This window comes from Calonectris borealis, chromosome 13 (genome assembly GCF_964195595.1).
Source record: "Calonectris borealis chromosome 13, bCalBor7.hap1.2, whole genome shotgun sequence".
Lineage (NCBI taxonomy): Eukaryota > Metazoa > Chordata > Aves > Procellariiformes > Procellariidae > Calonectris > Calonectris borealis.
In genome coordinates this window covers 21,430,002-21,455,929 of record NC_134324.1, presented here as the reverse complement: position 1 = coordinate 21,455,929, position 25,928 = coordinate 21,430,002, and the positions used below count along the sequence as shown (strand labels likewise).

Below are 25,928 nucleotides of genomic sequence, written 5' to 3'. Positions count from 1 at the left end.
TCTTAATAAACAAAACTACTGCAAACATATTAAACAGTACCATTTAAAAGATCAGAAGGACCAATAATAGATAATTATACAACATAAGATGAAAGCATACAGCACTGTATGTCATATTATGACCCACTTGGATATTGCATTTTGGCAAAGATGATTTCAAGACTATTAATATTCATGTCATGCACATCCAGAGGTATGCAAATAACAGAATATCTAAACTAGAGACTTGCGAACATGAGAGTTCCCACACTACAAATACCCAGTAGGTACTACGTACCCTCTTCGGCCTGGAAGAAAATAGGCAACTTATCTGAATAGTAGGTAAACTATTTAAACACTTAGTGTTGAGTAAACAGAAGAACAAGCTTTTAACTTCTTGAGATTTGTTCCATCTTTTTACATTTTATATATCTGATTTTGGTGCCAAGTACAACGCGTGATGAATGCAAAATTAGATTGCAGTTAGCAGTTAACATGTCTGAAGGTTGACAAAACTGTTTATTGACAAGATACCTCCCCATCTCATAAATATATATTCAAAATATTCCCTAAATAAAAACTTCAACAAAGATTCAACTTAAAAACAAAGTACAGAAACTGATTTTTAAACCCCAAATTCATATTACTGATTTGTTTGTTATCAATTGTGTTAACTCATTTCCCAATATAGCTCTTAAACTAATAATTAAGATCTGTCAGTAACATTTGTACGGTAAACACTGAACTTTGACAAAAGTGTATTGGCTTAGTTATCAACCAGAAACACTTAAGAAACAAACAAAAAAGAAAAAAGAAGGGGGAGGGGGATCAAAACAGGTCTGAAATTAAAGCATCATTTAAAAAAATCTCATATTATCAATGTTTACATGTTCTGCTTATGACCCTGTGCTGTCAAGTCCCTAAAGAACATCTTTCTTTAAAAGCTGACTTATTTGATTAAATTTGATGACTGAAAACAAGCAAGAACTACATCAGCAGCAACATTTTGATGCCAAACTGAGGTCCGTAAAGGATATAAAACAGTGTTTTTAAAATTTACTTCAGCCACAGATCAAAACATACAACTCCGTGAAACAAAGATACCATACTCTAAACTAGTAAGGCTCAGAAGCAGAAAAAGACTCCATCAGCAACTGTGCAAAGCTATGAAGCTGGTCCCATACATGCTATATGGCAAAAAAAAAAAAAATCAGTTTCTGAAATACTGTATAAAAATTTGTTGAACAGCTCTTTAGTCTAACTACAGTAACTTCCAAAAAGAAACAGTGGCTCATAATGGAGCAATACTTCATGTTGTGCATTCACTCATTAGGAAATGAAACTTTTGCATTTTCTAGCCAGGCTAATTTTAATAACTACAATGGTACTGGTAAAATATGACATGTCTTAATTAACTATATCTTACATATATTCATTTTTATTGAACTTGAAACTGATGCAATACATATAAGCCACAATTCTGAAAATATCTATGCAAAGACTTAAGAGTTTATATGTGTAATTAATCTCTTTGATACCAGTTGAGCCTATGCACAGTGCTTGTAGAATCAGGGCCTTATCTATCACATTAGTCGCTTCAGGTATTCTTTAGTGGATTAAAATTCAGTTTAATTAACAGCTGAAAATATCTAATACTGTTTTCTCCACATTTGTATTTTCTCTTTATTGAGAAAAGGTGTTTCAATTAAAAAAGCAAATTACGTAACAGTAAAATATTTTAGCACTGCATATTGCACAGATGCAAATTTTTACCTTCTATTCATATAACTAGCTGAAATTCACATTTATCAGAAGTAGGTTTTTATCTGCCTGAATGAAATACTTGTCACAAACCTTGCACTTTCAATGGGAACATAAAATGGACAGTGCTGCAGTGCATTTATAACACACCCTATGCAAGGTGTGTTAGCTAACACTTATAAATACTTTCTTTGCATTTCTGGATTTTGGCCTCTGTTTTCTGGCCCCTTGTTCAAACTTGCGGGAAGCCCGTGAGCGAGTCTTTACAAGGCAGGCAGTCGTGGTTTTTACAACCTGCTTGCTCTTCCGTTGCGCCGGTTTGCGCCCACGCCTAGGGTGTGTTATAATCTTTTTTAAGTCCTTACGGATGGTATCATACCTATTCTCAGGATCGTCATCATCATCATCTTCCTCCTCCTCCATTGGAACAGCCCTTGATTTAGTCTCTCCCTCATCTCCTGGGGGAGGAAGGGGAAACAAAAAACCAGAAAACATGATTACTTAATACATGTAAAATCAGCAATAAACAACACAGCACATGAACTGTTGTCTCCATCAAGAATCCCCATATAAAAATAGCTTGGTAATACCACCACTTTTCTACTAGCAAACCAAAAAGCCAGTTAACTAGCTTGACATATAAAAATAAATATTTTTATTAGTAAAAGTATCTAGTTTTTCAAGCAGCACTTTCATCCACGTTATGCTTGCTACTACACACAACTTGCAATTCTTTCCTTATTACATACTGTGAAATTTTTTTTTTTTTTTTACACCAAAACATACAGAGACTGAATTCTCCACTCAGGATTCAGAAATTAAGTTTCCCAAGAAGTTATTCGCTTCATTTCAGAAGCTCCACTACTGAATTTGTGTAAATTGAAAAGGTGGCCCAAACAAATATATTACAGAATCACTTACCAAACTTAAGAGCTACCCTGCTGCCATTAGGAAGTACTCAGGAACAGTAATCCTTGCCTTTTTTTGCTTTCAGAGTATCAAATACAGCGCATGTACATCTGTTGTGTATGTGTGAAGACTTACATTTTGAAAACTACACGTGCCATCCTTACTGCAAATATCAAAACTCAGCTGCTCTACATGGATACTGTCTCATACAGAAAGCACACCAAAACCAACAGCATGGGACACATAGTAAAGAAAGAATAGCACAGTATGATACCTGCCTTTAAGCTCCTCTGCACTCTCCTGGCTGAACTGAGAGGAATTCAGATTATTTCTAGTGCACTCCCAGGCCTTTCCCCTTTCTTTTATCTCGTTCTTCTGCCTCGCATATAAGTCAAATATTCCAGTTCGTAAATTTAAGCTTAGGAAAAGAGACCTCAAAATCCTAATGAACTGAGATCCCCTCACCCATAATTTCTACTGTTTATTTTCTGCCTGTGGGGAGTGGCCTAAAACTAGGCTGCGAGCTCCAAGTTGTTCTAACGCACACTTGTCCTGGAATTACCACCAGCCAGATGTCTGACAGGACTGTCATCACAGAAAGTCCGTCACTCCTGGGCTTAGAGAGATGGAAGTATCCTGTTGGTTGAACCAGATTCTAAGTCTCATTCAATGATCTACCTACATAGCTTGTCTCAACACAGAAAAGATTGCTTTATTTATTTGCCTATTAAGCCAAAAGCAAACTGAAGAGAAAGGGCAAGTTTGCCTCCTCTTAATATAATATAACAAAGGCAGATTCTCATAGAATCACACAATAACTAATGTTGGAAGAGACCTCTGGACATAATCTACTCCAACTCCATCCCCAAAGCAGAGCTAACTCCAAAGTGAGGTCAGTTTTCTCAGGGCCTCGGCCAGTCAAGTTTTGAGTATTTCCAAGGACAAAGATTCCAAAATTCGACAGGGCAACCAGTTTCAGGTTTTGACCATCCTCAATGTAAAGAATTTTTTCCTAGTATCTAATCAGAGATTTCCTTGCCAAAACTTGTATCCACAGCCTCCCATCCTTTCGTCATGCATCTGGCTCAGCCTTCTTTATAACTACTCATCAGATGATTAGACCATAGCAATTAAGACTCTCCATTTTTAGTGTTCTCTCTCCAGGCTAAACCAACTGACTTCTCTCTCAGCTTAACTCTGCTGTCAATCATCCCACATCACCATCTCATTTTTCCAATTTGTACACTGTTATCCGTCTCTCCCATCCAATAACTATCCAATCTTTCCACTTGTGACTTGCAAATAAAACAATCGCTCCCACTGCTTCAGACACCTTCTGATATATTACAACCAACTTTTTCCTCCTAGGCCATTTCAATACCAAGTCTATGAACATACACTGTACATGAGCAATTTTATTTTTAAAGTATTTTTCTCTGATGGTCCAGTGATGCTGAGAACTGTAGCATATGGGTTACTGTCACTGAGCACCATCAATTCTCTGTCTATGGGGAGTGTTTAAACAACTGTGGCAGCTATCACACGCCAGTTCATTACTATGCAAACCATTCATTATTTGCAATCTCCCCTAGCAGTGGCATCACTGGGGAAAACATCGTTTTGCCAGCCATCAACGAAAAGCCCTAAAAGTCCCAGTATTACATGCACAGAGACGCAACTAAACTTACTTCATCAGAGGACCTTGAAAAACAAACATTACATGCTGTATAATATGCAGAATAAGAAACTTATTTTCCAACTGTTATTCTACAATGATGCAAAACACCATTAATCAAACTGCTTTCTTACAGGGCTCTAAATCCAAAGCAGCATAGTACCTGTGAAAAGCAACCTTTGCATCTGCAAAGATTAACAACTCTCCAGAATCTAAACTACAGGAAAACTCAAGGAAGAAATGGGTCAGCATCGAGTTGGCAGAAAAAGGAGGAACATTATGTTTAATTTAAAATCTGGGTGTCTTGTTTGTTTGGGGGATGGGGGTTGGTTTTGATTTATTTGTTTTTAAGAAACTACAAATAACAATCATCGCATTTTGCATTTAGTGTCTGCCTACAAGGGCTTTTCAGGAAAGCCAAAATGCAACTATGTGCCTTTGCTATCTTCATAAACATATTGCTGTTTTATTCATTTTTTTCTTTAGTTGCAGCTTTGCAAACTTCGCAAACCCCTTGCATCTGAGCCGGTTACAGTAAAGTCATGTACAGAAAGTTCTATGAAACATCATTAGAAGCAAACAAATAGGAAACAATTTACCTGTCACGGTAACTAAAACAGCAAATAGATTTCTTTTTTCCTAGTTGAAAATTCATTTATTAAACACGTGTGTACTGTCCATGTAATGTGAAGACTACCTCTCTTTTTCAAGTTCTTTAAAACCAAGTTTTCAAATTCAGCAGTTCTGAATTTCTTTCTAATTTCCTAAAGATATAAGACACTGATGAAGTAGTTCTATCTTGGCAAGAAAAAGAACTGTTAGTATTAAACCTGCTATGAAAACAGTAAGCAATGACAGATTTCTGTTAACTGACACCAGCTGCTCTAAGGCTACATGGGTCTTGTGGGGCACAAAGATCACCTACTTGACTTTTAAAATGTATACTACAATGCCACAAGTCTTCAGAGTCATCTCTAGCACACAACCAAGAACTGACAAATTTGAGTTCACTAGATACCTACTGCTAAATAGTACCTGGGCAGCCAAAGAGAGGAACAGGCTTTTGAAAGCTGCGCTGCAAGGAAATACCTGCTGGAATTACAGACTATAGCTTCTCAAGCCTTTCCATTTACAGTGACATCCTTTTTCCCACAAGTGACAAGTTGCACAAATTGAAGTGGATGCTTCCATTGGTATCGGAAAACCTAACTGGCTGCAAACATTTAGATGTATAATTACCTACTTATGAATATTTTCACTTTTAAATTATTAAACGTTACCCAAATCTTACAAATTTCCTCTATTAGTATATTAATAATACGTGTAGATGAACATCTTTTGCACACCTGATGACTGACAAAATCCTGTACCAGCAGACAGCATTAAGTTTTCAGTCACTGGCATAATTTTCTGCTCATCACTGCTTCCATCACCTGTTGAATTCTGTTCATCATTTTCTTCCTTATCAGACGAGGAAGACGAAGTGACAACCACCTTCTTTTTTGACACTTTCTTTTTTAAGTTACTCTTTTTACTTTCTTTCATTGACCCTCTTTTAACCTTTTTCTTACTGTCTTCATAAGACTCCTCATCAGAAGAGGACAACGAGTCATTCTGGTCTTTCTTGGAAATTTTCTTTTTGTGACTTATTTTTTTCTTTTCTTTAGTTTCAGTTTGTTTTTTACTCCGCAGAGCATCTTCAGAAGAACTCTCCTCTTTTAGGGGAGATTTCTCAGCATCAGAGGATAAATCAATCTGTACTCTTTTGGATACTCTCTCTCTTAAATTCCTCCTTTTCTTTTCTTTAAACACTGGTTCATTTTTAGTTTTGTCATTTTCAGAAGAATGGCAACTTCCTTTCTCTGGAGATGACTTTTCAACATCAGAAGAGGAATCATCTTGTTCTTTCTTGTAACTTTTCTTTTTCGATTTTTCAGATTTCTTCGCTTTGCCTTCTGATTCCTTTTTATTCTTGAATCTGTCTTTTGAAGAATCAAAATCGTGCTCCTTCTTTGCAGATTTCTCAGTACTCTCTGAAGAAGAATCTTCCTGTGCCTTTTTCTTTTTCAAATCCTTGCTCTTCTTAACTTCAGTTAGCTTTACACCTTTAGGACAACTCTCCTCTTTCTCCAGTGAAGACTTCTCAACATCAGAAGATTCATCGTGCTTTCCTTTTACAGTTTTTTCTTTTAAGTCTCTGTTTATCCTTTCCTTAGCAGCTGACCCCTTACCAATTTTATCTTTAGAAGAATGATTAATCTCCTTCTCCGGGGAAGACTTTTCAGCATCGCCATCTTCAGAAGATTTCTCTCTCTGTTTCTTCAAATTTATCTTTCTCTTACTGCTTACTTTTTTCCTCTGTTCTTCTTCAGAGGAATCGTAACTATCTTCTTTTCGTGAGTATTTTTTCTTAGCTTTTTTTGCAGACTCAATTTTACTCAAAATTTTTATTTCTTTTTCTAACTCAGAATCATAGTTTGAAGAATCTGAATAGTTTTGTCGTTTCTTTTTAGCAGCAGCGGAATTTTTAGCTGATTTGCCTCTTTTAGCATCTAAATCTGAACCAGAACTGGAACTTTTTCTTTTTCGTTTTCCATTTTCATCCTTTACTGGTTGATTCTTTAGAAAATTTAAAGTCTTCTGATCATTTGTTGGTGCTTCACTATTGCTCTCAATATCTGAAGAACTGTGACTCATCATAGCTACTTCTTTAAGAACAGCTGGCATCTCATCAGAATCTGAGCTATGATCTAATACATACGGCTTTTTTGATTTAGAAAGTTTATTAGGGCTAGGACCATCAACAGTACTGTCAGAAGAATTTCTTTTATCATTTTTCCTCCTTGGTTGTTTTGATGATTTTCTCTTACGTTTTTCATTACAAGTGTCATTGCTATCTTCTTCTGAATTTGATGTTAAAGGATTGACGTCTGTTTGGCGCCTCAGAGGTGTGGTCTTCACACGCGGTGATCTCCTGAGATCAGATTCCTCTACAAGTGACACCGTTTCGTTCTCTGTGGAAGGTTCACTGCCAGCATTATGATTTTGTTTTACAGAATCACAGTTTTCTGCTCTAGGTATTACATCCACATCCTTACTTCCCTTTTCTAGATTGCTGTCTTGATCTTCAGCTTTAACTGTAGACTCTGAAAGGGAAACAGGAGTCAATTTTACAATCAATTCTTTTGTTCCTTTAGCCGATGATTTTAATTTAGTACCACCTTTGGCATCTTTCATAGGAGCGTTCAATTTTATATTTGAATTTAGAGTCTCATGATCGGTTCCTGTATTTCCATTGTCTTGCTCATCTGATGTAACCTGAATCTCCATAGCAGATTCTAGAGTCTCAAAAATATCTTCAGGAACAGATGAGGGAATGGACACTATATCCATGTCTAAAGCCTCTGTACTATTAGGTTCATACTGAGGTTCTTCATTTCTGCCAGACCTTTTATCTTCACCAGAAGTACGCTTGTTATCTGTTTGTTCCGTTGTTGGAACACTTTGATCCATGGGCTCACTGTCAGGCCGTTCCGATACAACTTTTTTCTGTGTCTTTACGGTGTCATCCTCTTTTAATGCCACATGTTCCTTTCCTTCATCTTTTTTCACCTCATTTTTTTCTGATCTAACATCAGTTTTTTTCTCTTTGGTATTTTTATCTTTGATTTTAACATTCAAAGCTTGAATCTCCAGGTTCAGGCCTTCTTCTAGTGCCAGATGAGCTTTTTTCATGTCACTCAACACAGATTTAAAAGCTTTTAGCTGACAAAGTTGCACAGTTGGGCTTATTTCTACATTTTCTGCAGCATTTTTCAGAAAGCTTACAAAGCTAGAATTCAGATTTGCTGTAGTTTCAACCAGCTTTTTTGTTTTCTTAAGCAAGTCTTTTGGCACCATTAGTGCTTTATAAGAATATGTTAGTGAACCTGAATATGAATCATCTAGTTTTTTTTCTTCACCATTACAATTTGAATTATTTCTCTTTGGAGAAAACTTGACTGTATGGTCATATATTTTACTTTTTTCACTTTCAACTCTGATCTTTTTTTTGTTTTGTTGCAGTAACTGTTCTAAATTTTCAAAGACACTGTCACATGCAGTGACCAAGTCCAACAAAGGCTCTGGATGGCAAATATAGCAGTGCCACTGATTATTTTCATCCAGTATAGTCGATAACTCCTTTCGACCCAGGTTGCGCAAAATGCACTTTTTACAGAAGGCGTTATGGCAGAAGTCACAGCAAATCAAATTTCCACCTTCAGCACACCACCTGAAATGAGACATAAGAAATGTAAGAGTCTTATCTCCATATCAACAAGGTGACAAATTTGAGAAGTTTAGATATTTTTCACTATTTGATAAAGAATTTGCATTTTAAAAACTCAGGTGATAAATAGACATCCATTAATTGAAAACATTATCAAAAGCATGACTGAAAAGCACTCAACTGAGAATTGGGAAGTCAAAAATTAAGGTATTAGATCAACAGTTCACAAAGCTGAAATGGTCAGTAATATCCAAACACGATTTCAGCACCAATTTTAAATAAGAGAAAAAATTAATTGAATTTTATTTTCCATGTTTCTTCTGAGATTTTAAAAAAAAAAGTGTTCTTTTATTTTACAGGAAAACAAATTAGCTTAAGTCTTTCTAGCCTTAACTGGTATATTACTTCTGCAGGCACATATGGAAAAAAAAAAAAAAGTTTGATCTATGTCTAGATTGCATAGTCTTTGATGAAGACCTGAAAAGTGGCTGACAAGTAAGCTCATAGGCCTAACAGACCACACAATTTTGACTGGATTACACACTTAGCTATTTGACATAAGGACAGAGAACTACTTTAGTATTTCAAAAGTGGGAGATGCATCTGGAAAAGTAAGTTTCTGCAGTTCACAAGGTTTAGAATGTCAGATTCTATCCCCACCTTTGAAGTATTTGTAAAGTGGCATGCTATTTAGTTAAAAATATGATGTCTTACAAGTGTTTGCTATTAGATTTCTTTAAAAAAATGTTTTCCTGTTAATTACTAAAATAACAATCAAATATTTACAAAAACCCTGGGGTTGAATATTTCTTGGTGAGAAATAATTGTTGATTAAGCTCTTATGTACGGGTCTTTAACTGTCAGTAATTTCCTTATTGCAAGAAAACAAAACAAAATAGAAGAGCTGTGGGTGATATTTCAGGTTCTGTACACTTACCTACACTGTTCATCCATTCCATCTGAATCACGGCTAATGTCATCGCTCATGTAATACTTGTAACAAGTCTGTAAAGAGATAGGACAAGGAATTTTTTATTAAGTCTCAACTGGACTTCAGTACTTCATACGATTTCAGCATGTACTAGAAGCAAGCCATTAAAAGCAGTAGCTGCAAGGCCTTCAGCATTCCAACCCTTTTACATTTGTGTTAATCTAAACAACATCTTCCATAGATACAACAGGTCCTAAACCATGACTTCTTATTTAGATGGCTCAAGGTTTATTTGAAAATTAAGTAGGCTTTTGTCTGATGGCTGTGTATTTGCATATTTTAGAGCATCAACTGAATGTTTCTCTTCAAATCTGTACGTTTCTTCCACGTATTTCCTAGGTAAATCAACACCACATCTTCCCTACGTAATTAATCCTACATAATTTTCAGCTGTGTGCTCCTTATGTTACCAATCAATCCCATAAGGCTTTAAACAAAAAGCTCTTCAGTATTTATCCTGATGTTAACATCCAAGGCTTCAATTTCCAGGTGCAAACTATGCATTTTCATTGAAAAATTGGTAATAGTAAGAAAAAAATACACACAATTCAGCTAGTGGTATCAGTGACTTCAGTTGCTGAATTCTTTAAACCAAATTTTGAAGGTGTGTTTTTTTTATCCCAGTTGCTAGTAAAGAAAGTTCTCCCAGACTTGAAGCTCTACTTTAAATAGGGATTAATACAAGCTATTACCTAAATTGTCCTTTTACCCAGTGAATCAGTGAATTCAGAATCCAGAAGAGGCTTTAGCAGCTGAATTTAAAATGATGATGCCCCTTTATCTGGAACAGAGTTATACACCTGTTCAACTAAACTAAACTAAACACACAAAAAACTAAAAAAACCCCAGTAAAAGTCGATGTTTAGACACTTGACTGGACATTTACAGTCAAAGGAAAACAGCTTCTGAAGTCCAGGACTGTTTACCTAAACAGGAGAAAAACAAGGAAAGAACTAGGCACAGAAAGTAATGGAAGGCATGGAGTATGCAGATCAGGGACTTCCATTCCTCTCTCTCACATTAGCATAAGGCCATGTTCCATTAAGTAAAGATACAGAAAATTTATGGGAAACAACACGTGATATAATTATCTAGCAGAGCTCACAGTCAAGAGCTGCTATTGAAGCCAACACCCTAAACAAGTTTCAAAAATGAACCAGGTAACTTGCATGCATCGCGAGAACATGTACAGCTACATGTTGAGGATTTTCAAGTCTAGGAACAAGAGTTAGGATTCCAATGAAGATTGAAAACAGTCGTCTTGATTTTTCTAAAGCATATTTTATAAAAGAAACAAGCCAGAACGAATAGAAGAAATGAGCCATAACATTAGACTAGATGGACATGCCTGAGATATTATGTCAGCTGAATATGTAACATTAATTGGGAATTGGGGGAGAAGCAGAAGGAGGGAAGAGAAGGGGAATGCTAAATGTGCATTGTAACACAGATCTGTATCTCTCTATCTTTAGAGATATCTTTATAAATACAGAATCTCTACAACTAGAGAGATATGCAAGAGAGATATCTCTATATCTCTTTGAAAAGTAAAAGGTCTCCAAAACAGGAGGTAGGGATGTTTCCTTCCTGCCCTGTTCCCCACCTCTTCCCATTGAAGGCAACTTAAGGCCTAACTGAAGCCACCATGAAACCATGCAGCTGAAGGCCCAGATGCTGGGTTTGGGTTATGGACTAGACCATGATTACAGAGGCTGCCATAAATTAAAACAGTCCAGGAGCTGTACACAAGTGAAACTGAGATGATGGCTTTGAAGCTATTTTTCCGCTTCTTATTCCGACATTGTTTTACATACAATGCTTTACCAGGAGATCCAGAATTGAATCTGCTCTTATAATACATTATGAGTAGGCAGAAATTTCAGACAGATCATTTAACATAAAAAATTCACTAAATTATAGCCTTAAAGCTGTAAAAATAAATTACAAAGAAACCACAATGAGTTTAACTGGGGTATAAGAAAACAGGAATATAAATTTGTAAGCTGTATTTGCCTTTTCATTTTCTGCTTTTAGTTTCCTTAATTATAACAGTTAATGACCGAAAAGTTTATTGGCTAATAAACAACTAACTCCCACAAAAATCCCACCCAAATCAACTGATACGACATTTCAAGCAAAAACAAACCGTACAAACTGTAGAACTGTTTACCACATACCTTACAAATAAGAACTTTCAGTGTAGGATGTCTATAGATTGAATCCTTTTGAAAATGGTTCACCTGTTGCCCACAAGCTGTACAGCTTACAATTCCATGTAGTCCTTCCTCTATAGAGAGGATTATAAACCACACATTAATTGTTTTAATTTTTTTTTAAAGAAATCTGTATATACCTATTTCATTTTCTTACAATATTTTGGCCTGTTAGGTTTTTCATATGCCTTTATTACTTTACCAGCCAGCATTAGAGAAATCTTTCTGTAACCACTCACCATTTAAAGACTGAAAGAATTTTCCTCTAATTTCTATACTCCACTTGGGCCAAGATACAATTTTTTTTTCCTTTGAGAGATTTAATTTGGATTAACTGGTCACCTCAAGAGAACACACCTAAATAAGAGTCATCACTAAAACTTTTTCAAAGCAGCCCTGATATTCTGTACAACCTTCCTCATTTAATCTTTGTTGATAAAATACCATTTTAATTCATGTTTGTATTATGGTATTTCTTTCACATACAGTTTTAGTTTCTCGAATAAAAATATGGGAAACCGTTACAGAAGATGCATGAAATCCTTATAATAGTGCCTGGAAAACCTTTTCTCACTTTTTGTTCCCTTCTTGACGGTAGGTTTTTTTGGGTTTCTTTTGAAACTACAATTTTGCTATAACACATATGTTCTCACCACCTTGCTGATTGCTCCCACAGTTTGCATACTACTCTGCTGCTGTATCTACATTCGGTTAAGAAAGCATTTCTTCAATGTCAATCCCCCAATTCACTTCGAAAGGTGGTGACCTTGGGGTTGGGAGGCTCACTACATGCCAAGCTGTTAAACCAACTAATTAATGCTATGAGACCATCCTGTTTTCAACAGCAGTGACGCTTTCAAGAAAATGGAAAATCCTTTGTGAAAGCTCATACACCCAGTTCATACACTGTCTTAATTGGGATCAAGCAGAGAGAGGTTTGATGTGGGATCACTTAACTGTGATTTGTCCTTTGAGGAAATTAACTCAAATGGTTAACTTAATGGTCATAGTCTGAGTACAGACTATATATAATTTTTTTTTTTTTTTTAAAATAATCACTACCACTACCAACATCACAATGTTAAGGAACACTCTCAAGACACAATACAAGCTACAAGCAATTTGCTATTGAAGCACAATCTCAAATGGCTTACAGGCCAGTAAGAACAACTAATACACCCTTACAATTCAGTGAAAATAGCAGGTCTGAAATTTTGAATACAAGATTTGTTGTTTTCAAATTCAATGCATGCATGACTGCATGTACTGCAGAGCTCATGGACTTGAAAAGCACCTCTTATGACCTCAAAAACAGCTCAAATGCCTGTTTCAAACGCTGCTGGTAAACCTCAAATAAATGCATCCATCATATCGTACTACTTGGAAAAGAATACCACATTCTATTATACCAAGCGGCACAGAAACCTACCCATGCTTTGTCAAACACCACAGTCCTTAAATAGGTGTAAGAATCACGGAGGGAGAACAAGCTATTCACTGTCAAGTCCCAAGTAACTTACCCCTTTTCTACAACTTTAAGGGGAAGCACTACTGCCTCCTTCCTAAAATCTGCAAGTTGGCACCAGAAAAAAAAAAGAGGATAATTTATGAGGCAAACCTTTGTAAACCATGTTACTACCACAAATGATGATGATCCAAAGAAATTAAACAACTACTAATTCATTAATTCTGAGAAAATACTTACTTAAAAAACATTCCTAACTATGAGTTTATTAGCAAAAATACAACCATAACCATTCTGCAGGCAAAACTTGAAAATAAGGACTGACACAATGCCTCTTACAGTCTTGGATAAGAGCATTTGCATGCTAGAAAGGCAAGAGTTCTATTACCATTACTATTTCTAATATAAACAGGACATACAACTCCTAATAAAAATGCAAAGATGCACTCCACAAAGAACAAGATGGACTTGCATTTTTTTAGTTTATTGTTATTATTTATTTACTTGCACCATGCAAAGAATTCAGGATCTCAAGTAGCTGGGACTACACGCTTACCTGCTTAAACCGGTAATGCTTCACTTTGTATATGCACAGGCTAGGCACCTCATTCTAGTAGCAAGAGAAAGGTAAGTGCCACTTCATGCAACTAGATTTGCTCCATGCAGGTGCACAGTATTTACTGCACTACCTCTTCTGTGCATGTCACAAAATAAAACTGTTTTGATACATTGCTAATTCAGCTGCTCTTGAGGTAGACTGCAGTCATGTCCCTCGCCTGGTTACCCTTCCTGGTCTGGAAATGGCGACAACACAGGAGCAGGCAGTACCTATTCCATTTCCCTGAAAGTTGACAGGAGCTTAACACGTGTACTGGATAGCTTTAAAACCAAGTCCAAGATTATCAGTAGTGACACAGATACAGCTGAGCTTGCCCTGGATAAAGGTATGGCTTAAACAAACTCTTGATGTCCCTTCCAAAACAATTATCTTGTGTCAAACACCAGTACATGAGTAACCAGTCCAGATAGACAAAGGAAGGCCTGCAAATACTCTAGGGGTGGAGAAAAAAAGCTGGAATGGCAGGTTATATGAATTGTCCTGGGGATGCAGACACAGGCCACAAAGCTCACACAGAAGAGGCCTATCTTTTCAACACCCTACCCTGAAGATTTATGTTGGACCTCTTGTAAAATTGTTATGAACACAAATGGAAAAAGCATTCCTATATGCTGAATAGGACATCTTGCATGAACAGAACAGAACTGACTTTCAAAGATTAATAATTTAGAGAAAACGTCAATGCTCAAAATGTGATTAAAATCATGCATGAGCCCATATGTATGCACAAGCACATTTCCACTCCTCTTCAACCACAGATGGAGAAATAGCACTTATTAAATTATAATAACACTTTAAAAGAGAGCAAGTATCTCAAATGATATAATGGGAAGAATGAGTAGTGTGTACAAGAGCTGTTTGTCTGAATATCCTGGATACTGCTTGTAGGTGAACTAAGGTATCGCTAGCAGTATTAACAAAATTATCTGCCTTCTTATTGGCTACTTTATACATAATCCTCTCTCTCTCCTTTACTTTTTGGGAAAAAATGAGACAGATTAATTTCTGTTATCACTGTTATCTACCTAACTTCTCCTCAGTTTTAGCAGCAGCTACGGAAAACCAGCTGGCACAGCAGCTTTTCAAAGATAATCCTTAGAAGGGCCCACTGGTAGGGAATTTCCCACAATTTAAAAACCAAACAAAAAAGTCTTTGAATTGTTGGAGGTTTTAGGTTTCTTGTTAGCTCACTGATTGATAATATGTCTATACATGTTCCTGCTCAAATATGGTTGCTTTCTTGGTGAGTCAGTGAATGTTCCCATATCAATGGTGTTCCAATATAATTCCTTAAAAAAGGAATACCTGTAACACCTGATCGCAACCAACCAACTGTTCTGAATACAAAGCTAGAAGGGTCCATACGGAGTACCCAATAATGCATCCTATAGCTACTGAAAATAGGAATTTTAATGAGAACTAATCTTAGCTTTCACTGCTGCATTGCAGGGGCAGCAATGGAGGCTAATTTCAGCCAGGTAGAATCCTTAATGAACAAAAAGCCAGAAGAGTGGAGGTATTTTTAGGAATTTATTAGAAATACGAACAATTTTTAAATGTACCAAATGTGGTCATAAGCAGCAATTTAAACCCGTTTTAATAAATGTTTTAAATTGTATTTACCTCCACGCTTTTTGGGAGCTTCAGGTTTCATTTTAACGGCATTTCTGCTTCTAAATTCAGGCCCTTTAAAATCATCTTTGTCTTCATTCAGCACTGGCTCAGGCTGTACAACCACTGTACCTAGAATAATTTTGTTTAGAAATTGGAAACCATTACACATCCAAATGAAGTGCAAAAGTCCTGTTTAAATAAAAGCCAACACAGTACCTTAAAAAAAAAAAAAAGCAATCTGTTGACTAAAACTCAATAAAGTTTTGAATGCACAGATGTTCATTGGGGGGGGGAGGGGGGAAGAAACCAAAAAACCCACCACACACTTCAAACTACATCTGTTTTGCAGTTGTAGGACAAAAGCCAAAGACTGAATGGGCTATGAAGAGCAAATTCTGCCCTCTCTGCCCTGATGTGGTATGTGCAGAACAGGACTGTCATACTGATGGGTGTGTGTAGTACAGGAATTTGCAGTGCAATGCTACAAATAAAGGACTTCGGTTAGGTCACTTAAATCTATCAAAAGCCTTAGAGCAACTACTCTTTTCTCTTCCTTTTCCCCCTTCTATCCAGTTTCCCTCATCTTAATTTATTTCAGCATGAAATAAGTGAAAAAGCAATAGAATAGAATTCAGAAATTCACTTTTTTATTTAAACAGAGAAGAGTACTAATCAAAATTATGTGAATGAAAAACCATCTTTCCTACTTAAGAGCTCAGTTTTAATACTTTTGTTGTGAGGACACTGGAAACAAGCTAACATTCTGAAAAAATGGTCAATTTTAAAGCGACTGCTTTAAATACTGCTACTCACGCAGTAAACAGTAGCAGTCCCTCCAATTTTTCCTGTAACTTTCACAGGTACGAAATAGAAAAGATTAATCACACTCACACTATAGTTAAGAAGAGCGGGATGTAGGCTTATAGTATTAACTGTTTTAAAAGGGTGCTTAAAAAGAGATTCAATAATGACATTTCCTCCTCAGATTTAGTTTTGCTTTTGTTGATCTAATCGGTAATAACCTCAAAGACAGAACAGTAAAATAAATAAGACTTGCAAGTGACAGAGTTTGAGACTTCTACAAAAGAACTGAAATAAATTATTTCCCCTGTTTCATGTTGGTTTTATACGGATGTCAGTAGACATTTGAAATTAAGCCACCAGCACATCCTGGTGTACCCACAGATTAAAGTATGGTGGGTTCAAAACTTCCAGCTTCGTTTCCTACTTTAAATGCATGTGCACAGGGTGTGTGTGTTTGTGCACGAGCATCTATGTCTATATATAAAAGCTAACAGGACCTAAGACCGGCATTTTACTAATACATGTGCATTCTAGTTAATTATTTATGCTGCATCATAATCTTGGCTAACTTGCTGAATTCAGAAACAAAGAAAGACATGAACTACCTTTAGGCAAGCTTTTCATATCAACATCGTTTTCTGAGTTTTCATTTGAAATATCTTCATTTACAGTTTCATCTAAGATTTGTTCATCATCTGATCCAACATATTTTGTTACAATTGTAGGTTTCCTGCATAGACAGAAAAAAACCCACACCGTGACAAATATTACATATTGCAATACAGGTAAGCCTGGCGCTTTGCAAGCAAAACACCATACTAATTCGGGAAACCTATGCTCTTTTTAAATTCATTATGAGGTGGGATGCTCTGAGTTAATATAATAAATACGTTGTAGGTTTCCTGTTAGGAACAGGAGTTCTCCCCTCCTATGTGAAATAAAAAGATATACTAATAAAATATTTTTGTTTCACAGGCTTGCTGTATTTTTTTTTGTAAAAACAAGGTTTGATATGTTTTTAAGAAGGTATGCAGGAAAGTCACACTTTTAGGAAAAAAGCCTGAATGAAACACAAGTGAATGTCTGCTCAGAAATTTTATACATCACTCCAAGTTTAACAGGCAGCGCAAAGAGAACACACAGATATTAGCAAATGACAAAAAGCAGCTTGGCAGAAAAGATGCTTGCAAGGAAATAAAAGAAATGCAGAAAGAAATGAAAAAGCTGACTGTTGAATAAAAAGACCAATTGCCAGAATTTCACACGAATATAATTTAGAACTGAATCCATTAAAATGCATGAATTTACTATGTCAGGGCAGGGAGAAAAAAAAGAAGAAAAAAAAATGTTAAGCATGATTTTCAGTCTGAAGGTAATAGATGAACTACTGCAGGATATTGTTTTTGTCAGTATCAGGCACAGTATGATAAATACCTTTAGTGATAGACTAGGGATAGACAGGAAGCAAAAAACCAAGACTGTAAAAATGATATAAATGAAAAAGTTCAGCAGGACACTGGTTTCAGAAGATGAGGGAGAAATTAAAGCCAAATATAAACCCACACTTGCAAATATGGAATCAAGACAAACAGAAAAGGGAGAATGAAGAATATTATTTCATTCCAGCAGACATGATAAAACAAACAAGCTTGGATAAAAAGGAAAGTGAAAAAAGATACACAACACTCTTAAAGAGCAGTAAGAAGGCAGCTGTTGAAATCGTGCGCTTAGAAGAGCTCACCTATCTACACAGTATACTAGGATTTTAGAAAAATCATGAAGGACCTAACTTGAATAAGCATCAGCTGAGAGCAAAAGATGAGAAGGAGTTTTACTAGAGTAAGTCTGCTGTTACTTAGGTCACAAATAATTTCTCTCCTGTAGGTTCAAACTGCTTGGCAAACGATTAACTCCATACTTTTTTAAATCAAAGAGCAAAAAAGGATTAAGTAGAGATACAGCAAATGGCAGTTTCTGCACAGGACAACTTAATAGCACATTTTGATTCTACAGTCTTCCAAAGTAAGGTACATAAAGCCTTTTTTCCATATGACCCAATTTATATTTTTGGAAGAATCCTGCATGTAGAAATAGCGAGAGTGAAGGAACAATTGTATAAACACCTCTGTCCCAAAGATACAGAATAATCTTGTTGTCTTTGTTAAAAAAAAAAAATCAAGCTTTATGATCTTAACCTTTGACCCCGAAAGATAAGTTTGCATTTTAAATGCTCTATGAGGCATTTGGTTTACCAGCGCTCTGCTAACTTAATGGATTTATACTGGTGTACACTAAAAGTATCTGGCATAGTGCATGGACTTTTCTACAGTTTCACACACCAAAAAGTAATTTATTTATTTTTATTTTCCAAACCAACCTTTTTGAACGTGATGATCCTAAGGATTTGGTTCTTTCTGAAGAACTACTTCCCTAAAAACAAGGAAAAATTAAAAAGTTAACACATTTGTGACCAAATGACCTGTCAACAAACACAGTTTCTTATATTAACTAGGACACATCTCAGAAGTCACCAGCACCCTTACAAAAAAAAAAAAAAAAGGCAGGAAAACCATTAAGAAGAAATGACACACAATTTCAATAGTCATGCCAGTTCAGTTAAACTAAATCTATGGAGTTTCAGATCAGTTCTTCACCAAACTCTAAGCTAAGTCACTCATGCTCACTAATCTCCCTATGCATATACCTTAAAAGAAATTAAGAGAGGGCACTGTTACAAGTTGAGACGTTCAGAGAGAAACACTGCACGTTATCTCAAGCACTGAGTTTTCATGAAATCGAGGAAATTCTCCCCTTGCAACTCTCAACGTGCACTACCTGCTGAAAGTTCTCTCAGCTTTCTGGAGAAGGGACTGAGAATGGCTCATGATCACTGGTCAGTCCTACCCATGAACAGTTCTGGGGCCTCCTGCTCTGTGTATCTTCACTGCAATGTTAACTTGCACGATTAGCACATGGAAGAATGGCCTAACTCACACATACCCACCCGCCTCCAAATGCTGTGCATTTTCACTTTTTGACAATTCACCGGGATTCCTCACAGCATTTAGCGCTGCAGTAGCTTATGCAGGTCTACGAATGTTTTTCACACTATGTGAAGAAAATATCATCTTTTCTGACATACAGATACGGAGGGTTCTTGAAGGCTGGCATTAGGGAGCTATCACTAGTATCCACCCAAGAACTGCCAGCACAATGCAGACACTTGTTATCCGGCTCATATGCCAGAAAAGATTGGTTGTCTTTACAGGAAAACTGATTTTTCAGAGGTTTGTGCACACATATCATAACTAGGTTTGGGCAGTATCAAATAAATACCTGGATTTACTGCAATATAGGCAAACAAAGGCAGGACACTGGCACTTATGCTTTCTCTACATATCAACATATTGTCAACCAGAATGTTTCTAACAGGAAGTAGATATTAGTAAGACATACCACATGAAAAATGTCTTTGATGTATATAACATACCATATAGAAGAATCTTGCTCATGTTTAACAAAGATCCTGTATCTCCATCTTTTTTTCTTTTTTAAAAAAGGAAGCATATTTGCCTAAAAGGACAACTAAGTACCTACTGTTATCTGAGTAACAGGGTCTAAGTGTAAATACAAGGTAAAGACCAATTCTTTTAAACAAAATAAGTAAGAGCCTGTTTACACATAAGTCAAAAAACAGAATAAGGATAAAAGAATATTAACCGAATTTCTTTAAAAAGAAAAACTCACTTTGCAATATACTCAATCTGAATCAATTACAACACTTTGCATTTCTTAACAAAAATGCAATCGCAGACCTCAGGCAAGTAAAACCTAACTCTCTAAACTGTGTTAAGAGACATTTTTCCCAGGAATTATTGTGCATCAGAAAGACAATGAAGCTGTCCAACTAAACGCATGTATTTCAATAATTTAAAAGTAAAGAAGGGGTGGGGGGACAGGAAGGATTGCTTGCATATGCCTAAATGAAAGTGAGTATCATTCAAAATTTAAAATTTAAATTTTAAAATATTTTACAGCTAATGTTTTAGCTGTAAAATCAGTCTATTCAGTCTATTAGCTGTTATCAGTCTATTTAGCTGATATGATGACATTTACTGCATGGTTCTGACAATATTCTTTAAGAATTTATTGTAAAAGCAACAAAGTGAACTCAGCATTTCCTATACTAGCCATTCTGCACTGATCATGCAACTAAAATTCAAAAGCATTTTTATTCCTACCTCTTCTCTATTGTTCTCCATTGAAGCTGGACTACTTTTAGGTTCTCTACTTTTACCTATGGAGAGAAATTAAAGGAATCCACTGAATTGCAAGAAATATTAAAAGTTCTTCACATAGCATTGCTTACATTTCACCAGCGTGAATAAAGATGACTGTGTGACTTTCAGAGACAACTGCTGCACAACAAAACACAGTCCACTGTATGGCATAAATTTTACAGAAATCATTTAGAAATTACTTTCAGTTAAGTCGCTGATAGGCTGAAAGACAGCCTTCACATTGGTGAAGAAATACTGAAGAAAAGGAAATGCAACTGTATATGCAGAAATAATACAGTTAGAGCATTTTTTCATCTCTAAGAAGTTACTTTAAGTATTTTCTCTTACACATCTTGACATTAAAAACACAATATTAAATCTGGGATCATGGAACCAGAGACAAAAATCCCACTTGATACAGGGTATGATAGAGAATTCCCATTTCTCCATCTTGGCAACTGTGGAATGCAACCTATTACTACCTGTTCCATCCACCAGTCCAGGTAATGGAAGGGGAAGTGTCAAGTTCAGTGATACTTGTATGAAGTTGCTCAAAAGACTTCGTAATAGCAGTATTTTAATAGATGCACTACTGAGAAACATGCAAGTAAAGTGGTAGTATAATTACAGGATACATATCATGACCATTTGTGACTTTAACATAAGACTGCTAGCACTACAACTTACTATATCCTTACTCTTCAGTTTTGGGAAAAACAATTTTCTTTTACACTTTAAAAAAACCAAATCACTTTGATTAGAAAATTTAATGCTGGGTATTTGACCTAGGCTGAATTGTTTGGGTAAATTTCAGTCAAAATTATCCAGCCTCTTCTGCATGTGAAGCTGGGGTGGGGGTGGGGGATAAAAATGGAAACAGACAACGTTTTTGGCCCTTTTAAGTACCTGAAATTTCTTCTCTGGAATATTACGTGCATTCTCCCATTCTGAGGAAAGAACTTGAAATTTGGCAGAATGCTGACATTTCTTCTGGAGACTAGATGCTGCCCACCTTCCACTCTTCACCAATTTTGCCCAAGTGATAAATCCATGGAAAATACCAGTTTGTACATGCTTGGTAGAGATTTCTTTGACTCTGGCAGCTACAACCTCTGTAGATTCTGCATTCGGACTGCTAACCTGACTGCACATGGGCTATTCCCAAAAGCATGTGAACGTGCTCCAGTGTCACTTTCTACATGTGACTGGACTGTACATGTGCCATCCCCACAGAACGACCGAGCATGCTGCATCCCCTCACAGTTCCTAGCGCTGACCCAACTGCACATGCTCCATCCGCCTCAGGGCTATGAGGGCACAGGATTTCCCCTGTGACTGCTGCTCCAGGGCAGGGGCTGGTCACTTGAAACAAGAGCAAAAGTCAGTTTCTCCTACGCTCTCAGTGATTCTCCTACTGGCACCCACGCGATGTAGCGGAGGGAGATAGACATCCAATTCGAATACAGAGAGGATAAAGAAACATTATTAAGGCTGTAAAATCAAGTACTCAAAAATTAAGAAAAGCCAGAACGAAAGCTACCAGTGCAATTTCACTTCACTTATTCCTAGCACACAAGCATTGTGGCACAGTTCAGCTCCACAGCAGTGCACAAGATGGAAGTGCTCAGTGAGCAACTGCTTCGTATTTTAGTTGACCTCTGTGTGTGGCAGGGACATGTTCTAACTCTCTTGAGCCACACTTAACCATCATCTTCATCATCCCTCTCCTCACAACACTCTACCTTGTAGTTCACATTTCCTCCAAATGCTGGAACAAAACGAGTTCCATTACTATATAAACCTGATTTGGCCCTAATCACGTCTATCACTTGTACTCTGAATGAGCATCCTGTGGATTTTAAGGCAGGGGGGTGGGGCCGGAAAAAGCACAGCTGCTAAAGACACTATCATTATGTACAGAAAGTTGGGAGAGGAAGTAAATTTGCATAGTTAATTCTGGCATTTCCTAATATTTAAGTGTTTAATTCTTGATTTTCAACTTTAATATGTTCTTTTTTAAGAAAAAAAAATCAGAGATCTCAAAAACAACACTGAAACATGTCTGCTATTAATTAGTAAGTGTACCCATTTCAAAGCAAATCTGTATTTTAAGGCAAGGAGCCAAATTCTACTTCATAACTACACAGGACAAAGGGAAAAGATTTCTTTTTCCCAGTATGCTCCTCAGCATAATTTCACTTTGAGAAATTACTCACTTTGAGAAACTACACATCACAGTGTAGCTTATTACTCTGCTGAAGTATCACATGAATAATTTCTTTTTCCAATGTTAACAGTTCAGTTTGATGCCGACACAAGGAGGTTAGCACCACATGGCAGCAGACTCTCAAGACGAAACATTAAAAGGTAGTAACTGCGCACCAGAAAACCTAAGTTTATTACTTAGGACAACAGGAGATTGAAAATAAACTCCGTAACACAGCCAACACACTCTCATTCTCCTGTACTGTATCACCTCAGCACAACTTTTAGCTCATTAAACAGTAGAGAATGAAAGGTTTTGCACCTGTATCCAGTCCTAGTTAAACTAAGGAACAGATTTAACCTAGTTACATTTGGAAAAAAAATTTATTGAGTACTGTTATGAAATCATTTCACTTTTTATGACTGTAATCAAAACAAAGTGTTTAAAATCCATTACCTATCTCCAACTTCTAAGTAAAAATTTCTAATACCAAATTTGACCTAGTATAGGACTCAAGGTTTTTCAGAAGTACTATTTTGTTTTCAGATGTTTCCAGATTACATGTAGAAATCTTTTTCAAATAATTATGAAAGCATAATCTCCAGAACTTCTTTCACAACTACAAGGACTGCAAAAGCTTTACTTCAACAGAAAAAACAAGATACTGCACTTACACATTCAAGAAAACTGAACAAGGAACCCCTACCACAGCAAATACATGCATGTTTGCCATCTCATGTTTAATAGAAGGTAAATTACCAGCAGGACTAGCTTTTTTTCACATTTAGAAAAGATTCAAAACTGAAAGAAATATAGTATTAAAGGCCTATTGTATATCTATTAAGATATCACCACTTAAATCACATTAAGACTTTGCATAATCGCTCCAGTGAAGTGCGATATAGTGAAATAACACCACAAAGTTATTTGACTTTAGAATCATATATACATTGAAAATAAAAACATAGTCTTTTTACCTATGGTTTTGTTTTTAGATAATGCTGGAGGAGAGACTGCGTCCTCAGATTCTTCCGATGAGTGAGCCAAGAAGTCATGAAGTTTCTGCACCAATGTATTCAACTTGCTTTCACTGTTAAAATACAAGTAAGACTTGAAGTTACCTATATATATATCTCACTCTAATTTAGCAAGCTTAAAAGAAATTATGTTTAATCTCAATTAATACACCCCTACAAAAGAAACTCAGTTATTGCTTAAACATTTGTTTCTGCAAGAGAATATCAAAGTAAATAAAAACCATACAATTTTGTTAAACCCTGAGTAAAATAATAGGTGCAGCCTTATTGACAAAAAAGAACTACGGATTCTGTTAACAGTAATAATAAAAAGCCTATTTTAAATAGTTTTTACTCTTTACAATTATTTACAAAATTCAAGGAAGTCTGAGTGGTAACGCTGCTATGACATGAAGATAGCGAAAAATGAATTTAATATTCTACTTTGTCAGAAGCTGAACAGGTAAAAATAATAAAATCTTTATTCTATTACCAAAAATGTAACCTTTGGGGATATAAAACACTAGAAATAATAGCAAAATTTCACCTACAACCTTAGAAGCAAACAGGTCCATTGAGTATGACAGATCTACATGCTTATGCAAAGCTTATATTAAATCAGCCGTGTACATATACACTGTGTATCCTGCACTAATTTTGTTAAAAAACCATGTAGAATCATATAATTTCTTGATCTGTTTGTATGAATATTCATAATTAATGTATAAAAAAATATTACCCTTGGAATTTTCACTAGGCAGTTTTAGACACCAGGAACTGTTACTCTTGTATATATACTTGTTACAGTAAAAAGGCAACACCTTTATCCTATTCTTTTGTTAAAAAGCTATACTGCTTCATAATCTACATGTTATTCCCTCTCATTTTACATTGTTTATTTCAATTTTCTCCTCCCAAAGCTTCTACAATTTCCTGAGACAAGTGCCTTTTTCTAGCTGCAAGCACACTGACTGAGGCCAAGGGCAGTCACCCTTTCAGACTGGGTCAAAAGTTACCTGTATCAAAAGTTACCGCTCTCACTGCTTCCCTCCTGGACGCTATTAGTCCTCTGAAATCTGCCAGCTGACATGTCTGAGTCGTCACACCTTATTTGCTGCTAGACACGGGTTTTCAAACTGCTGAACTACACTACACCCTTCATAAGTTAACCCAGTTAAAGGATACAGGCTTCCATTCTTATCACTTTTTATGTCCCCATTACTTTCGAAATAGTCTCCTGACAGCACGAAGTAGTAAGATTTTCTGTCCCCATTTTACAGGTTGTAGGAACTTTTGAATATTTATCAGAAGCTCAATCCATTCACCTTTACCATCTCCACTATTTCTCTGAATACATCAATTTATTAACTTCCAACTTTCAATTTAACTGTTACTGCTAAAAAAAAAAATCACCTGTTTTATAAGAAGGACATGCAGGTGAGCATGCTCCTGAGCAATGAGTGAAAGGGTATCATCATATTAATGCAAATGACTATTTAAACCAGTGAAAATAACCACATATAAAACAGCATAAAACATCCATTTAAAAAAAAAAATCCGTAATTTCTTTAGATCTTCTGAAGTACTCAAAACAAAATAGCACTTTGTAATGGAAAGATTTTCTGCATGAGTAAAGGACACTTTTCTTCTGAGACTACATACATACCATCAATCACTTGAGCAACTCTGAAAGAGTGTGTAACAAAGCCTCTTTTACTCTCAAGTGTATCTTAAAATTTTTCTCTAAATCTGTCTAAAAGTCTTTCCCTCTAATTACTGGACTCATGCTGCTACACAACTGCCAGTCCTTAAACTTGGGCTTCCCTTTTTGTCATGGATGGAGGGCATACTTGGAAAACGTTACAGAAGATGACAATGGTACACTTCAGTTTTAACAGATTGCATGCTCTACTTCAGAAAGGAGATTTAATGACAATTTATTCACATTAAGTTAAAAAAAAAATAAAAGAGTTGTTCAGAATTATTTGATAGTAAAAGTACATTAAGAGATTTTATATCCATTCCAGATGGTCTGAAGAACTAACACACATTTAGAAAGGCCGCAAAAAAGTACATTTTTGGTAGTAAAAACAAAAACAAAAAACCCACATGTGGAATTCTGCTTA

General features: G+C 36.0%; 1 protein-coding gene across 1 annotated transcript in view; it reads right to left on the bottom strand.

Annotated features, from left to right (window-relative positions):
- The window catches only part of ATRX (ATRX chromatin remodeler), an 88,551-nt gene that overhangs the window by 50,629 nt on the left and 11,994 nt on the right, over positions 1 to 25,928 (bottom strand). The window contains exons 2-10 of the mRNA XM_075162707.1: positions 23,764 to 23,876; positions 20,542 to 20,597; positions 18,678 to 18,730; positions 16,906 to 17,030; positions 15,506 to 15,625; positions 11,763 to 11,872; positions 9,532 to 9,599; positions 5,671 to 8,597; positions 2,120 to 2,198 (exon numbers count right to left, since the gene is read on the bottom strand). Of these exons, the coding sequence (XP_075018808.1) occupies positions 2,120 to 2,198; positions 5,671 to 8,597; positions 9,532 to 9,599; positions 11,763 to 11,872; positions 15,506 to 15,625; positions 16,906 to 17,030; positions 18,678 to 18,730; positions 20,542 to 20,597; positions 23,764 to 23,876 (3,651 nt within the window). The remainder of the gene's footprint in view (positions 1 to 2,119; positions 2,199 to 5,670; positions 8,598 to 9,531; positions 9,600 to 11,762; positions 11,873 to 15,505; positions 15,626 to 16,905; positions 17,031 to 18,677; positions 18,731 to 20,541; positions 20,598 to 23,763; positions 23,877 to 25,928) is intronic.